Here is a 16,705-nt window from a genome sequence, read left to right as displayed (position 1 = left end):
ACTATACAGCTATAGTTATCATGGCAGTGTGGTATTAGTTAAAGACTAGACAAATAAATCAATGGAACAGAATAGAGAGCCCCAAAATGGACTCACATAAATATAGTCAACTGGTGTTTGATAAAGGAGCAAAGCCAGTACAATGGAGCAAAAATAATCTTTTCAAAAAATGGTACTGAAACAATTGGACAACCACATGCAGAAAAATAAATCTAAACATAGAATTATACCCTTCCCAAAAATTAACTCAAAATGGATCATAGACCTAATATAAAATGCAAAACTGTAAACCTCCTAGAAGATTTCATAGGAAAATATCTAGATGACGTTGGGAATGGTGTAGACTTTTTAAATACAACATCAATAGCACCATCCATGAAAGAAATAATTGATAAACTAGAGTTCATTAAAATTAAAAACTTCTCTGCAAAAGACAATGTCAAGAGAATAAAAAAAGCTATAGACTGGAAGAAAATATTGGCAAACGACACATCTGATATACAAGAATTCTTAAAACTTAAAAATAAAAACACAATCAAATTTTTAAAATGTGCTAAAGACCTTATCAGATACCTCACCATAGAGGAAATACAGAGGGCAAATAAGCATGTGAAAAGATGCTTCACATAATATGTCAATCAGGGAAATGAAAATTAAAACAACAAGGAGATACCACTACACACTTGTAGAATGGCCACAATCTGGAACACTAACAACACCAAATGCTGGCAAAGACGTGGAGAAATAGAAACTCTCATTCACTGTTGATTGGAATGCAAAATGGTACATCCACTTTGGAAGACAGTTCAGCAGTTTTTACAAAACTAAACATACTTTTACCATGTGATCCAGCAGTCACACTCTTTGGTATTTACCCAAAGGAGTTGAAAACTTATGTCCACTCAAAACCTGCACAGGGATGTTTATAGCAGCTTTACTTATACTGTGTTTCCCGAAAATAAGAACAGATCTTGTATTACTTTTTGCTCCAAAAGATGCATTAGAGCTTATATTCAGGGATGTCATCCTGAAAAATCGTACTAGGGCTTATTTTCCAGTTAGGTCTTATTTTCAGGGAAAACAGTAATTGACAGAACTTGGAAACAACCAAGATATCCTTCAGTAGGTGAATGCATACATGAACTGTATTATATCCAGGCAATGGAATATTATTCAGCACTACAAAGAAATTAGCTATGAAGTCATGAACAGACATGGAGGAAACTTAAATGCATATTGCTAAGTGAAAGAAGTGAATTTGAAAATACTACATAAGGGCTCTGACAATTAAGTTCATGAACACAGCCTAAAAAAAGTGCCACATATCCCATTGCTGAATATCACTACCATCAACTTCAAAGTACTCCCCTTGGGAAGCTATGCACTGACGCCAGTGCCTAGTCCACCCTTCAAAGCAATTTTGGAATTCTTTTTCTGGAATGGCCATCAGAGCTGTCATCCTATTACCCTTGAGGTCCTGAATGTCATCAAAATGTCTTCATTTCAATATTTCCTTTATCTTCGGGTAAAGAAAGAAGTCATTGGGGGCCAGATCAGGTGAGTAGGGAGGGTGTTCCAATAGAGTGATTTGTTTACTGGCTAAAAACTCCCTCACAGACAGTGCCGTGTGAGCTGGTGCCTTGTCGTGATGCGAGAGCCACGAATTGTTGGTGAAAAGTTCAGGTCGTCTAACGTTTTCACGCAGCCTTTTCAGCGCTTCCAAACAGCTTGGTTAACTGTTTGTCCAGTGGTACAAATTTATAATGAATAATCCCTCTAATATCAAAAAAGGTTAGCAACATCGTTGCAACAAGTGTGTGAACTTAATTGGCAGACCTCGTATATTGTATGATTCCAACTGTGACATTCTGGAAAAGGAAAAACTCTGGTGATAATAAAAAGGTCAGTGGTTGCCAGGGTTTGGTGTGCAGGGAGGGATGAACAGTCAGAATACAGACGATTTTCAGGGCAATGAAAATTCTCTGTATGATGCTATAAGGATGGATACATGCCATCATGCATTTGTCTGCACTCCTAGAATGTACAACACCAAGAGTGAACCCTAATGTAACCTGGACTTTGGGTGATGTGTCAATGTATGTTCATCGGTTGTAACTGGGGTTTCCCGCCCGTTCTCAGGAATTTTTTTTGCTTTCCAGTTCCCGAATCCCGAGATATAAGCTGTTTTCTGTTCTCCACGATGAATCGTTTCCACAATGTGACGTCCAATACTACCAACCACCTGGGTTCAAGGAGCTGATTTTCCCGATTTCCCGGCCAACCTTTCTCAGGATTCAGGAATGGAAAAGCGAAAAGAATTCATGAGAAGGGGCAGGAATTCCTGCCCAGAAACGCTAGTTGTAACATCCAGTGGGAGATGTCGATCATGGGGGAAATTATGCATGTGGGGGGGGGGGTGTATGGGAAATCTCCAGATCTTCTTCTCAATTTTGCAGTGAACCTAAAACTGCTTTTAAAAATACAGTCTTAAAAAAAATTACATCAGAGGTGGCCGGATGGCTCAGTTGGTTAGAGTGCGATCTCTGAACAACAGAGTTGCTGGTTCGATTCCCACATGGGCCAGTGAGCTAAACTCTCTACAACTAGATTGAAGACAACGAGCTGCCACTGAGCTTCTGGAGGGGCGGTCGAATGGCTCAATTGGTTAGAGAGCGAGCTTTTAACAACAAGGTTGCTGGTTCAATTCCTGCATGTTATGGTGGGTTGAGCCCCCTGCAACTAAAGATTGAAAATGACAACTGGACTTGGAGCTGAGCTGCGCCCTCCACAACTAGATTGAAGGACAACGACTTGGAGCTAATGGGCCCTGGAGAAACACACTGTTCCCCAATATTCCCCAATAAAATTTATTTTAAAAAAACACTGACTTCTGTTTAAAAAAAAATTACACCACCTACAATCTCTGATCACTAAAACTTAATAACAAAAAGATAGCAAGAAAAACCATAATCTAACAGAAAATTTTAACACTCATCTAAGGTTTGGGTTAAATAGGAAATGAAAAGGGGAATTAGGGATAATTTCCAAGTGGATAATGAGAGGACAATATATGAAAATAAGTATATTGCAGCTAAACTAGTACTTTCAGGAAAAGTTACAGTCTTAAAATGTATTCTTTTAAGGGGGAAAAATTCAAACTCAATAAACTAAGTATTCAAAACAGAGGCAGAGAAAGAACAACAAAATAAACTTCCCAAAAGGAAGAGATTTATAAAAGGAATAATAAAATTTGATCAATTAAATCAAATCTTTTCTTTGAAAATAGCTATAAAATAAACTGCAAAAATCTGAGAAGCATAAATAATATTAAGAATGAGAAGTGCAAAATACTAGAAGAAAAAGTTTAGATCAAATGGAATTGAACAACTTCATATCAACACAGTTTAAAATCTAGGTAAAATGGATAAGCTTCTAGGAAAGTATAGAGGATTGAAATCTACACAAAAAGAGGTAGGAAATCTGAAAAGACTGATAACCAGAGAAAAACAGAAAAGATTGTCAAAAATCTACCCTTTAAAAGGCACCCAATCCAAATGGGATTATGGGTGAGTTTTACCAAGACTTTAAGAAACTCTTATGGAACATAAAATAGGAAAAAATTCCCAATTCATTCTATAGTTAAAATTAGGATATTTATTAATGTATTTCATTACATTAATAGATTATAGCAGATAAATAGATTTCTAAATCTCATTTCATTAAACATTTTTATAAATTAAAAAAGAAAAACCCTAATTAAACTTATGTACTTGAACCTACAGCAATCCTCACACTTGGAAGCATTTCCCATTATTATCAGGGATATGACAAGAATACTTATTTTCAATATTTTTCTAGAAAACCTAACAAGTGAAATAATACAAAGAAATGTGCTATATAAGAAACGGAGGGAAGGAACGATATAAAGCACAAATATTTGGGGGAAATTGGGAATGGGGGGAGCCTACAATTCTTTTAAGATGCTATGACTGTCATACCTAAAAACTAAGATAATTAACTGAAAATCAATGAAATACTAAGAACAGAATTGCATAAGGTAGTCCAGTACAAGTTAAATATACAATTGTCTTTATTTCTTGAATCTCAATTAGGGAAAACATTAACAATACTCAGAAAAAATATCAAAGAGCTAGGAAAAAATTTAACAAAACAATGTGTAAAATCTACGTGAAGAAAACATACTCCTCAAGGGGAATACTCATTGCAAAGATTTTAACTCTTCCCAAACTAATCTATAAATTCAACATAATCCTGAACAGAATTCGAATGGAATTTTATTAAGGAAATTTGGTGAGCTGATTATAAAGCTTTAGTAAGAAGAGCTAAAGAAAGTTTTAAAAAGAAGAAACGTTTCAAAATATATACTAAGCTATAGTAATTTAAAACTGGTTATTGTAGAAATAGATCAATGGGATGGAATAGAACCAGTCCCATACATATGTGGAAGTTTTGTATATGATAAAATTGGCTTTTTCAACCAGTGGGGGAAAGGCTGACCTATTCAGTAAGTGATGAGACAAAGCTCTAAGCATGAAAAACCATATTGATATTCAAATAAAATATAAGAAAATGTGTTCAATTCTAGCAGGCAGAAGAGAATTAAGCAAGGGACAAGGAGAGAGTGAAAATTCAAAGGAAGAGAAACGATGAAGCAAGGCCTCCAGGTCGTGGGGAGACATGGACTCAAGGACCAATTGAGCGAAGGAAGAAAGGGGAGGTGAAAACATGTAGATTTGGAGATGGAGAAAAGACATTTTTGAGGGAATTTGTGAGCAGAAGACAAGATTACGTGCTGATAATTTCAGGAAAAGGGATTGATGGAGGTGGAACCCCAATTCTTGACTCCTTGGCTTTGGGTGTTGGTGTGTGAAAGAAGCAAATGACTATCAGACTATAGTCTGACAAACAAGATGCATGAAATCCAATTATTTTTGCATCTTTTAAGGCCAATAAGAAGGTTTGATATGAACACAACAGCTGACTTCAACAAGTGTTTACACAATGAATTGGCAGAATTATTTCCCCTACAGAAAGCCATCTGCAGTGTCTTTTGGACCCAACGATTAGAAGGTTCTCACCATACCAAGACCTCAAGGGTTGTATGGAGTTCTGCTCACTGACCCATGTCCATGTGAGAACAAGGGGACCAATCTAGAACTGAGAAGCTTTGCTTAACTGAGGTGACTTTTGCTGAGACGTGGGAGAAGTTGGGTCCTTGCTTTGCCCCCACGCAGAAAGCTACTCCTGTAATTGCAGTTGAAACTTTGGTTTACACTGGAGCCAGGCACAGTGGGTGTAACTGGGTATAAAAAGCATTGCATAACTTTGATCTTAATGTACACAGAAACATGGCTTTAAAAGGACTGCCAAAACAAGTGGGATTCCTTGGAAAAGAAATATCCTTACTCTGTTCATTTTTAAACAAATAGGGAAAGCATGTGGAGATCCTTTTATTCTCCCCAGAAAAATAAGCCTCTGGTGGGGGAGGTGACTCAATATTCACATCCCCCTCCAGTAATTAGCTGTCTAATTACTCAGTATTGAAATAATAGTAGAGATTTCCTTCATTTTGAAAAAGTAAAACTGTACTTTTGGGAAAATGCCTCAAGATGCTAGTGCTAAAATATAAACCATTAAAATATTTTTTTGGCATTAAGCATGATTGTGTCAAAAATGCTGTGAATAGAAAGAGCTGAACTTATAAATATTAAACCCACTAAATGGATTCTTTTAATTCATACCAGGAAATTAAATGGAAACAATCCTAGTTTTGAGTCCTGGAACACATCTTAAATTATTTGGATTGGATAGAGGAGCGTGGTGCCATAAAAAGAGCCAGCTGGAAACTTCAATGAGTATGCGTCCAAGTTTCTAATGGGCATTAACACAGGGATCATTTGACTTTAAGTTTGAATGCTTTCTCTTTATCAGGATTTGTGAATCCCTCACCAAAACATTAACCAACCCCACATTGATCCTGTCTTGCCCACTGCCCCTTTGGAATTGTCTGTTGGATGAGAAAGAAAAGTAGAGAAAAGAGGGTCACCAGAGAAGAACGAGGCAGGAGAAATGAAGCCAGGAATGGGGTGAAGGACAGGACTGAGGTACTTAGAGAGGAGAAAACCCTTTGGGGTTAGCATGTAAGCCTTTCTAGGGTGTTCTGGTGCTCTTCTGAGTCTCAAACCAGTTATCATGACACGTGACAAAATGTAAGATGGTGGCTCAATATCCTTCAGGACACAGTTGTTCTTTTGGGCACTCCATCTGGGTCAGCACATAGCGTAGCACAGGACCTTATGCTTAGCAAGAATTCCTTACTACCGTATTTTGTGGTGTATAATGCGTACTTTTCTGCCTAAATTTGTGAGGGAAAAATAAGGATGCGCATTATACATGGGCAGTACTAATTCCGTATCTAAATAAATGTTTTTGATTCTTTTTATTTATGCTTAGGAATTAAAAGTGTAACTCTAGAAATCAATAACGATATCCACATGCAAAATAATACACTGAAATACGATCATTGGTTTTGTTGAACTTTGGACAGACTTGCAATAACAAAGAGTTCTTGGCCTTCTGTGATGCATAAATATTATAACTTTGTCACCAGTACATAAAATTTCTTATACTGTGTATCTGTTCTTGTAGTTTGTAATTATTTGTTACATAAAATTTCTTGTACCATAATATGTTAAAAATAAATGCTAAAATTCCTTTATAATACACAAACCAAATACCAAAATGTAAACAAATAAAAATTTGAATTAAAACATCAAAACGAAAGATTTTTTTCCCTGAAAGCTTGGGCCAAAAACGTGGGTGTGCATTATACACGGGGGAATACATTATACACGGCAAAATATGGTACTTGTTGCATGGGGTGACACTTACTCATTGGGGGCACAATTTTTACTGACCCTAGGCCAGTGGCTCTCCAAGCAAAAAATCGGCAGCCACATCAGAATCCCAGCTGATGGGGCCCCTCCTCTGAACCTCCACCTCATAAGGTTTAAATCTGACCTTTCTGGATCAAAGTCACTGACAGCTGGGCATTCATGCCTGAGGACTTGCTGCTTCAAAGTCAGGTGCTTCTCCGTGTTGGCCAGAAACTCCTGCTCCAGCAATTCAAGATGTCCCTGCAGCTTCTCCAGGACCTGTATGTAACAGAGAAGTCACTGGAATCTTTTCCCTGTAAACCCATGGATGTCATTGTTTTTCCAAAAACCAGTGAGGGTGTATGTACCCTATGGTAGTGTCAAAACGAAGCCACCATCCTTTTCCTGGTGATTGTTTTCTTTCAAAGTCTGACCTCTAAAATACAGACAAGAGCCATCTCGACGTTCACGTCACTCTCATATCACAAAGCTGAAAAGTACAGTTTCTCTGATTTCTTTAATGGGACATTAGTAATCCTACATATTTGTAGATTGTAGAGTACCTTCCCCAGTCGTTATCTGATTTAGTCTACACGTCAGTGTTGTAGATGTTGCAAAATAGATTTTATTATCTCAGTGTATAGAGGAGGAAATTGGAGCTCTAGGAAGTATGTGTGATGCCACATAGCTCTTAAAAAGGAATTGAAGTTAGAGGACCTGGGTTTGAGTCTGTGGCACTTCGAGGGTGACATAGGGAAGGAACAGCCGGAAGTTTAGCCAAAAGCTGCGAATGGGCCTTCCAGACATCACCACGTATTTACACCGAGCAGGTTAGGGTCTTGTCTTAGAGTATCGAGATTTTAGTCCCACAGCCCCAGTCGAAACATTCCCTGAGCGCTGCCTCTGTCTGGCCCTGGGCTGAAAGTGTGACAGATTCAAAAATTGTATCAGCCATGGACACTGGTCTCAGAGAATTTAGTCCAGCTGGGGAAAGAGACCTTGGATCAGAGTACTTTGCCATGGTTCCATGGAAAAAGTGAAACTTAAGTCAGGCTTGAAGGAAGTTCAGGAGGGCCTGGACCAGGTAGTATCCATGAAAATGGAGAGGAAAGGATGAAGTGGAGAGAGATCGCCAAGGGCAGGAATACAACATAGTGCGGTTACAGGATCAGACACACCAAGGTGCAAGTTCAAACTCTGTCACCTACTAATTGTATGATTTTAATGAACTTGAATTCTAAGCTTCAGTTTTCTCATCTGAGATAATACCGTGTTTCCCCGAAAATAAGACCTAACCAGAAAATAAGCCCTAGCATGATTTTTCAGGATGACATCCCCTGAACATAAGCCCTAATGCATCTTTTGGAGTAAAAATTAAAATAAGATCCAGTCTTATTTTCGAGGAAACACAGTATTAGGTTGGTGCAAAAGTAATTGCTGTTTTTGCAATTATTTTTAACCAGCCTCGCCCTTATTTCATGTTGTGACAATGAAATGAGATAATACTTAGTGCCAGGAGCATAGTACATACTCAATAGATGGTAGCTATCTATCATCATTATTAATTCTTATTATCACAAATGAATAAACAAGTTTGGAAACATATTGGATATTGGATATAAAAAATAGCAAGTGTGGTAGATGTTTTCCATTTCCCTCCCCCACCAGATCTGTCCTCCATCTTCTCTGTGCCCCAGCCAGGAGGCGGATCTTCAAGTGGGCTCCCTTGCCTCGGCTTTGGTTGGTTTCAGCCAATGGAAGGCAATAGCAGGAGAGAGGAACTGAAGAAGGCTGAGGTAGGGGTCTTTATGTCCCTAATTTCCTCCTGACTGTGTCATCATGGATTGGCTCTGTCTCTACCGAAATCTGCAGAGCTTGTCAGCTACTCTGACAGCTACAGCTGCTCTCCTTGGCTCCAGTATCCGTTCTTCCTCCGTCCCTTCTGCACCACTGTTCCTTCCATGAGATGCTTTCCATCACTTGTTGGTTTCCCTTAACCTGGCCCACACTGTGCTTAAATAATGCCTTATTAAACTCTCCTTGGTTACTCCATGGGAGTAAGCCATCGAGTTCCTGTCAGGCCCCTGACGGTTACTGTAAATCTCACAGACAATTCTCAGGTGTCTATCTTGGGAGATGGGAAGAACATGAAAACCCTGACTAATATGAGGAATTTGGAAGGGCAGCCAGATGGCTCAGTTGGTTAGAGCGCGAGCTCTGAACAATAGGGTTGCTGGTTTGATTCCCACATGGGCCAGTGAGCTGCGCCCTCCGCAACTAGATTGAAGACGAACGGCCGCTGAGCTCCCTTCCAGAGGGGTGGCTGAATGGCTCAGTTGGTTAGAGAGCAAGCTCTCAACAACAAGGTTGCCTGAGAAATGACAACTGGACTTGGAGCTGAGCTGTTCCCTCCACAACTAGATTGAAGGACAACGACTGGGAACTGATGGGCCCTGGAGAAACACACTTCCCCAATGTTCCCCAGTGAAATTGAAAAAAATAAAACAGAATGAGGAATTTGGAAAGGCTCATGCTTGAATGAAGATGTCAATATCAACAAAGTCTACAACTCTGGATGAGGCAGAATTTTCAGTGAGAATGGGATATTGAAATGAGATACAAACAAACACTTGGAGAGAATAGATGAGAAGTTAGGACTGATAATTTATGACTTGGTAGCACGAAGATGACAGTTAAAGCTACAAGAAAAAATTAGGTGTTCAAAGGAAAGAGAAAAGAAAAAGCCAATGATAAGTTATAATTTAGGATCTTGGAATTTGAATTGTGTTACACCTCAGAAGAGAGGGCACAGTTTTCTAGCCAAAAATGTACCTACCTCATTTAATTCTCATAATAACTCTGATCTGGGAAGATACGCAGCATGTCTAAGACCATGTAACCAATACGTAGAACTAGGATCTATGCTCCAAAACCCAAATGCTTTCTACGATTGCTACTGCTCCTGCCAAGAAGGTGGGTGTTAGCCTCGTTTGGCCTTCTTCCGACACTGAACCAAGTGGGCCTGGGACTCTCAGAGCAAGGGTAACACTTTCAGGAGGCACCTTTAGGCGCCTCTCAGCCCCAACATGAATCCCCACATAGCCTGTAACATCAGGAAGAAATGCCCTGAATCAAGGCCTCAGAAGGCTCATGCATTGAACCAGCTCCCTCTGCTTTGCTCGGCCCTTTAAAATTCTGTATTGCCCCACTTCCCGAAAGCCTGGGTGTTTGGAGATCTCCTTTATCATTCACTCCTTAACTCCTGCAATCTGGCTTCCAGAGAGCCACCACTTCATTGAAACTGGGCTTGCCAAGGTCCCTCATGACATCTTGGTTCCCAAATCCATTGCACATTTTCCTTTCCTTCCTTTCTTGACCATTTGATGGTGAGGTCCACATCCCTCTTAAAACCCTCCTTTCTCTTGGCTTCTGGAGCACTGTCCCTTCCAGGTCTGCCATGACCTTTCAGGTCTCTTCATGGATCTCCTTTGTGGACCCCTTTCTTTCACCTGCCCTTGGTTGCTGTTTCCCAGGATTCTAACCTTGGATTTCACTGCTTACTCTGGATGTTTGCCCAGGCAACCTCAGATACCCCATAGATTCAACCCACAACTAAACCCAAATTTACATTTCTGGCCCAAACAACTCTTGAGGTCCAGATCCATTGTGCTGATTGCCTACTGGATCCGTCCACTTGGATGTCCTATGGGGACCTCCAAATGTCCCCAGCTGAACCTGACACCTTTCCTCCTGCCTGCCTCCCACACCCATTCTGCACTGGATCCTCCACTTTTATTCCTGACTTTGATTACCCAAGCTAGAAGTCTGGATTTCATCCAAGCCTCCTCCTTCCTTTCTCCACGCCTTTCAGCATGCCACCACTTCCTTAAACCCTGAGATTTGTCCCCCTCTCATCCTCACTGCCAGCCTTGGCTCAAGCCCTCATAACTTGTTACCTGGATTATGGCTTCCTGGCAATCTGTGTCCCTACAGTGTTACCTCCATGGTGCTCACCACTTCTCAGTTTTAAATCCTCCAGTGTTGCCCATCACTCAACCTCAGGATGAAATCTCTGCTCCTCAGAGTGGTTTAAAGGCCTTTCATGCTGTAGTCCCTGTCTACCTCTCTAGTCTGGTCCCTTCTTCTTCACCACATGTACCCTGAGCGCCATCTTGTCAATTGCAGTGCCATGCAGTTCCTCACACTATCAGCTCTTTCTTGCCTCTGGGCCATTGCACCTGCTGGTTCCTTTTCCTGGAACACCCTTTTGTCCACTACTCTGCCAAGCTTACCCAGATTCCTCCTATAACACCAAGCTCAGACATCACTTCCGGAAGCCTTCAAAGTACCTTGCTCTAACTGGCAAGGGCGGGGGGCGGGGCATCTCTCTAGGCTGTCATTAACATCACCTGTTACGTTTCTCAAGCTGCATGTCACTTGTCTATTTACCAATCTGTTGTTCCTAGGAGACTAGAAGCCTCTTGAAAAAGAAATTATTTCTTCATCTCCAAGTCCTTAGTGCCTGGTATAGAGTCTGGGACATAGGAAGTACCTGATAAGTGTTTATTGAATGAATGAATGAGTTATTTAATTAGTATGACAAATGAATGAATAAAGAAGAATGTCTCCTAACATTTGGGTCCTCCAGTTTTTGTCTATGCTGTCTGGTTTCTGAAGCACAGCCTGCCCTGAGCTTTGCTTTTGTTCTTTACATCTGCTAACCTAGTGGCCTAAACTACACCTTCAACTTTTCTGGCTCTAGCAGTCTCAGCTTTTTGAGTTGCCAGATACTGGCAATTTTTATAAGCTATATCCCCCAGGACCTATCAACTCTGGATGAGCTTGTCCTTTGTAACAGCTGATTTACTATTCTGTTGAACCTACCATGACCTCAGATTTATTATGGGGTGACTGGTGAGGGATAACAGTGATAGATTCCCCTGAGAAAGAAAGGGCTGAATACATATAGAAATTGAAGTCTAAGCTCTTTTAGCCTTTGTAACACTCAGCCCTTGAACCTAAATAATCAGTGAGATTCCAAGTCTCAGCATGTGGGGAAGTCGGGTGGAGGGATGGAAAGATGGGGTGAAGGGAAAAGGGGACATAGCATAAATTAAACATTAACACACTTTTGTACTAAACAATTACCAATTTAACAGGCTTGAAATATGTTATTAAAGATCGTAATTCAATTCAATTTAGCATTAATTACTAAGGGTGTAATATATGTACAACACGAGGCCATCCCCTCTGGGGGATGTTAGGCAAGAGATAAAGACAAGATTGCTGCTTTTAATCATCAGCAAAACATTTCCACTCCTGCCAATGTAGAGAAGACATGGTGCTATAAAGCCATTTGTATTTACCCATGTCAAATTCCCTAAAAAAGATTTTAAAAACTGGATAAAATTTGTTACCAGTCTCTTGTCTTGCAAATGATAGGGAGAGTCCTGTGTTATACTTTTGGAAAATTCTTGTACCTGCAGTGAAAACATGCGATATTTCGTTAATGGCATGGTGTCTTATATTTGAATTTGGTTACTTCTATTGTTCATTATAAGCTTTAAAAGTATTACTTTCATCTTCAGTTGATCAGTCTGTTCTTTTAACTTCTGACACATCTTTTCCCCTTGGGATATCTTTTGAAATATGTAAGAAGAACTTGACGAAGGGTCTTTCTGAGAGGTTGATGCCAACTTAAAAAGACTTGTCTCAGATTCTATTCCTATATAAGAAAAAAATAAATTTTGGCTACCATTGATCTCAAGTTCATTGCAGATTTATTAAGTACTGAAAACAGAAGTCTGCGGCAATCACTACCATTTGTTACCATGTTTCCCCGAAAATAAGACCTAGCCGGACCTTCAGCACTAATGTGTCTTTTGGAGCAAAAACTAATATAAGAGCCGGTCTTATTTTACTATAATATAAGACCGGGTCTTATGTAATATGACATGATATGATATGATATGATATGATATGATATGATATGATATAATAATATAATATAATATAATAATATAATATAATACCAGATCTTATATTAATTTTTGCTCCAAAAGATGCATTAGAGCTGATTGTCTGGCTAGCTCTTATTTTCAGGGAAACACGGTATTAAAAAAAGATTTCAAAATGTGTATCTAAATCAAAGAGATTTAAAAATGCTAGTACCTGCAGGATGTTCTTCATGGGGATGTGTTGTGGGCTCCATCTGCATAATTAAAGGTAAGAATACATTACTGTTACTGATCAATGACGCCATCATTCAGGATGACCTGATGTGTTCTGGTCGACCTCCCTACCTCCAACCTCATGGAGACAGCCCAGTGTTGTGTCAAGAGCTGGGGCTCTGAGGCCAAGATTGAATTCCACTCTGACACTTACCTGCCAGGTGACACAGGGCATTACTTCATCACTGTAAACTTTAAATTCCTCAGCAGTAAAATGGGGGCAGTGATAGAACCTACCTCATAGGGTTGTTATGAGGATTAAATGTTAAGTATAATACTTGCCATCATATGAGGCATGTGATAAGCATTCAATACATGTTAGCTGTTACTACTATCATATGTGACACTTTTATATGGAATATTCAAGCATTTCTCCTAAAACTCGACTATAAGCTCCAAGAGAGCAGGACCATGGTTGGACTTGTCGCCAGTTTTGTTGTTGCTGCTCTCACGAATACCAAACACGTGGTAGCCACACTCTAGGGAACAATATGAAACAGTGTGCATTAAGCTCCACGATGTGTGTCAAGACAGTGATGGTTGACACAGGACACGCCCTTTTCCTCTCAACCCAGGCTAACTGCCTAAGACAATTTAAACTTAAAATTCCAGAGTGACTCACCTTAAGGGTCTTCCCACTGTTCCCAACACACAAAGCTCAGAAACACGCTAGCGCCAGGGAATGAAACGATAGTGCTCAAATCAGACTATAATTATTATACATATCTCAGTTATATGGTGGGTATGGAGCATAGAGTTCAGTTCACCACCCTGAATTGAAAGGACTAGAGACAACACGACACCTGACTTGAGACTCCCACTGACAGAGAGAAAGAAGCCTTCTATCCCTTCTGTTCCTGATAACCATGGGGCACTGAGACCTGTGCACCCCCAAGCATCTCTCCTACAAGCAGAATGAGGAACCCTGAGACTTCCCAATGTCATAGGGGTGCACATTTCTCCAAGATCGAGAGAAGCATTCCAGTCAAGGCCAGATGGGCTGCTGGCTCCAGGGGTGTGTGTGTGGTGGCGGGGGTGGTGGTGGTGGTGGTGGGGGAGCTCTGATCAAACTACCCAGAGCATTCAGTTGAAAGAGAAGGGAGTTGAAGGATGACAAGGTGAAAACGGAAATAGGCAGAGTGTTCAGTCCAGGTGCTTTTCATATAAGGTTAAAAGAAAGATCACACAGTCCTAGCAAAGTGCCAGAAAACTAAAATGTTTACTTTGATCATTAATGTGAATTTACCTAACTACTGAATTTCAAATAATCTATGAGATCCTGCGCCTTACCATGTTGGGGAATCAGGTGGGAGGATGGGAAGATGGGTAAAGGAAATGGTATAAACATTAACACAGTGTTGTACTAGTTACCAGTATAACAATCTTGAAGATATGTTATTAAAGATTTTAATTCGATTTAATTTAGCATTAATAACTAGGGGTGTAATATATGTAAGATACAGGGCCAGACCTCTGGGGGAAGTTAGGCGATGGAGAGATGAAGACAAGGTTGCTGCCCTCTAGAGTCTTCAAATTTAGTGTAAGAAACAGATTTCCAAATTATTATGATTCAAAGCAGAGTGAGAGAAACGCTTTAACTGAATACTAAACAAACAAGGATGGGAAAGATTGTGACTGGGGGTTCTGAAAAGTCCTGTGGCCCATGGGGAATTGAAGGAGGCTGTTAAAAAGAGCAGGTCTTTGGTAAGCAGAGATGGGTTGTTCCATGTAAGGCAGGAGCTCCGAGAGTACAGAGCCTGAGGAGAGGTTGGGTCCAGCCAATAACTGAGGGTGACTCTGGCAGAGGGAAGCTAAGTTTAAAAGGGTAGGATAAAATAAAAGAAGATGGGGGGACTCAAATTCCAGGTGGAAGAATTGTGATTTTATTCTGTGATGTGTTATTAGTCCAGCCCCTGATTCTTCTCATGAAGACACCCACTGAGCTTCTGTTAGATCAAGGTACTCTCGGTCAGAACTAGAACTCAGTCGCAATCACCAACCAAAGACCCACACTGAGAACAGATGAGCAGTGGCCTTGATTAGGTATTCCCTGGAGACTACTTTTACATACCTCTCTCTACCTGTTGTGAAGGTTCAGTAGTTGTCCTTTCCTGCTCTTTATCTCAACACGATTTATCTAGACGTGCTTCCTGAAATAGCTTGCACAATAGCTAACTTATCTCTCAGTTTAGGAGAAAAGCTGGCTTGTTTGTCTATGGTAAGTAGTTTATCAATTAGGTTATTTGTAGGGATTTTCACTTTGGAACCAACCTTAGAGAAATCAGAGAACAGGTAATGAACTTGACCTTGACCATATATGAACCCACTGTCTGATCTTGCTTTTTCAGTCTGCTGTTTCTGGGGTGTCTGCCTTTGGCAACGTTTTTGTTTATCTCTTGGACTCTTGGTTTTAGTTAGAAAATTCGAATTTTCTGGATGGCTGCTGTCTCCAGCAGCTACTGGCTCTTCTAACTCAGAGGTATTTTCTTCTGTTGTAGTTGAAGAACGACTACTCTTATTGCTGTTTTCACCATCCCTTTTGGGGTTGAGTTGGTCAGTGAGTTCTGGGGTTTGTTCTTTTGTCCAAGAATTCTTAACATAATGCAAACTCATGTTTTTAACAATAGCTTCATCAAAACTGTCAGCATTAGAGATCTCTGGGAGAGTTTCACAACTGATGCCTTGACCTTTTAAAAATTCCTCGTCGGAAAAATGATGCAGTAAAATATCAGAAACGTTTGACTTTGAAAGTTCTCCGTTATTAGCTGGAATAGGAAGATTTGTGTCATATTCTTTCTTGACTGCATTTTCAGGCATTTTATCCAGCGTCAGGGCCGTATCTACAGTTCTACAAGTCTCTTTATGTGTAGCCTTTTCTTGAGGGTTATCTACTGTTGAAATAGTTTGATCTGATGTACCAAGGATGTCATTTTTGGAGATAAAATTGTAGTCATTGTATATCTTCATTTGGGAGAAATCCCCATCATACGGCAAATCCTCCTGTCGCTTCAAAGTTGTATCTTCTGGGAAATCGGCTTCATCCATGTATGTGCAGTCTGACCTTTGTCTTTTGTACCTGACCTTGATGTTCTCAGTTGTAATAGGTATTCTGGCTTTCATTGATTGTCTTTATTGTGTGTCCTGTTCTGTGCAAAACAAGGACAGCCTTTTTGTAAATATATTAGGATCATGTATGAAACAATGCTTATCCTGGAGTCTATGCCAGACAAAATGGATGCTTTTCATTTAGAGAAATTCAGTTATAAACATGAAGGCAGAAAGCTCAGCTGAGAGCTAACCCATCCCAAACGCCGCACTAAGATAATCAATGGTCTATAAGCAAGGAATTTTTTAAAAGGAGGGGGTAGTATTAAATTTTCATTCATTAGACGTTGAGGGAGACATTGGTCTCTGGTTAAGGACCAAATATTTATCAAGCTCTCTTAGGAAATGCTGTTTGGAATTCCTTCTCCCCAAATAGGAGCTTGGGATGAAAGCAAAGGATTGATTTTTTTTTTAAGTACCATGGCCGTCACTTGTCCACCCATCACTGACAGCCCTCTGAGTTGTGTGGTTGAA

The 16,705-nt window shown here is 40.0% G+C and overlaps 1 protein-coding gene across 1 annotated transcript in view; it reads right to left on the bottom strand.

Moving 5' to 3' along the window:
* Positions 1-16,171, bottom strand: part of AKNAD1 (AKNA domain containing 1) — a gene marked incomplete at both ends in the record, with an annotated part of 34,590 nt that extends 18,419 nt beyond the window's left edge. Inside the window, 5 exons of the mRNA XM_081026175.1 lie at positions 7,042-7,175; positions 12,314-12,376; positions 12,473-12,621; positions 13,537-13,605; positions 15,274-16,171. Of these exons, the coding sequence (XP_080882301.1) occupies positions 7,042-7,175; positions 12,314-12,376; positions 12,473-12,621; positions 13,537-13,605; positions 15,274-16,171 (1,313 nt within the window). The remainder of the gene's footprint in view (positions 1-7,041; positions 7,176-12,313; positions 12,377-12,472; positions 12,622-13,536; positions 13,606-15,273) is intronic.
* Between the last annotated feature and the right edge of the window lie 534 nt (positions 16,172-16,705).

Source organism: Rhinolophus hipposideros (assembly GCF_964194185.1).
Source record: "Rhinolophus hipposideros genome assembly, chromosome: 19".
NCBI classification, from domain to species: Eukaryota; Metazoa; Chordata; class Mammalia; order Chiroptera; family Rhinolophidae; genus Rhinolophus; species Rhinolophus hipposideros.
This window is presented reverse-complemented; position numbering and strand designations above follow the sequence as displayed.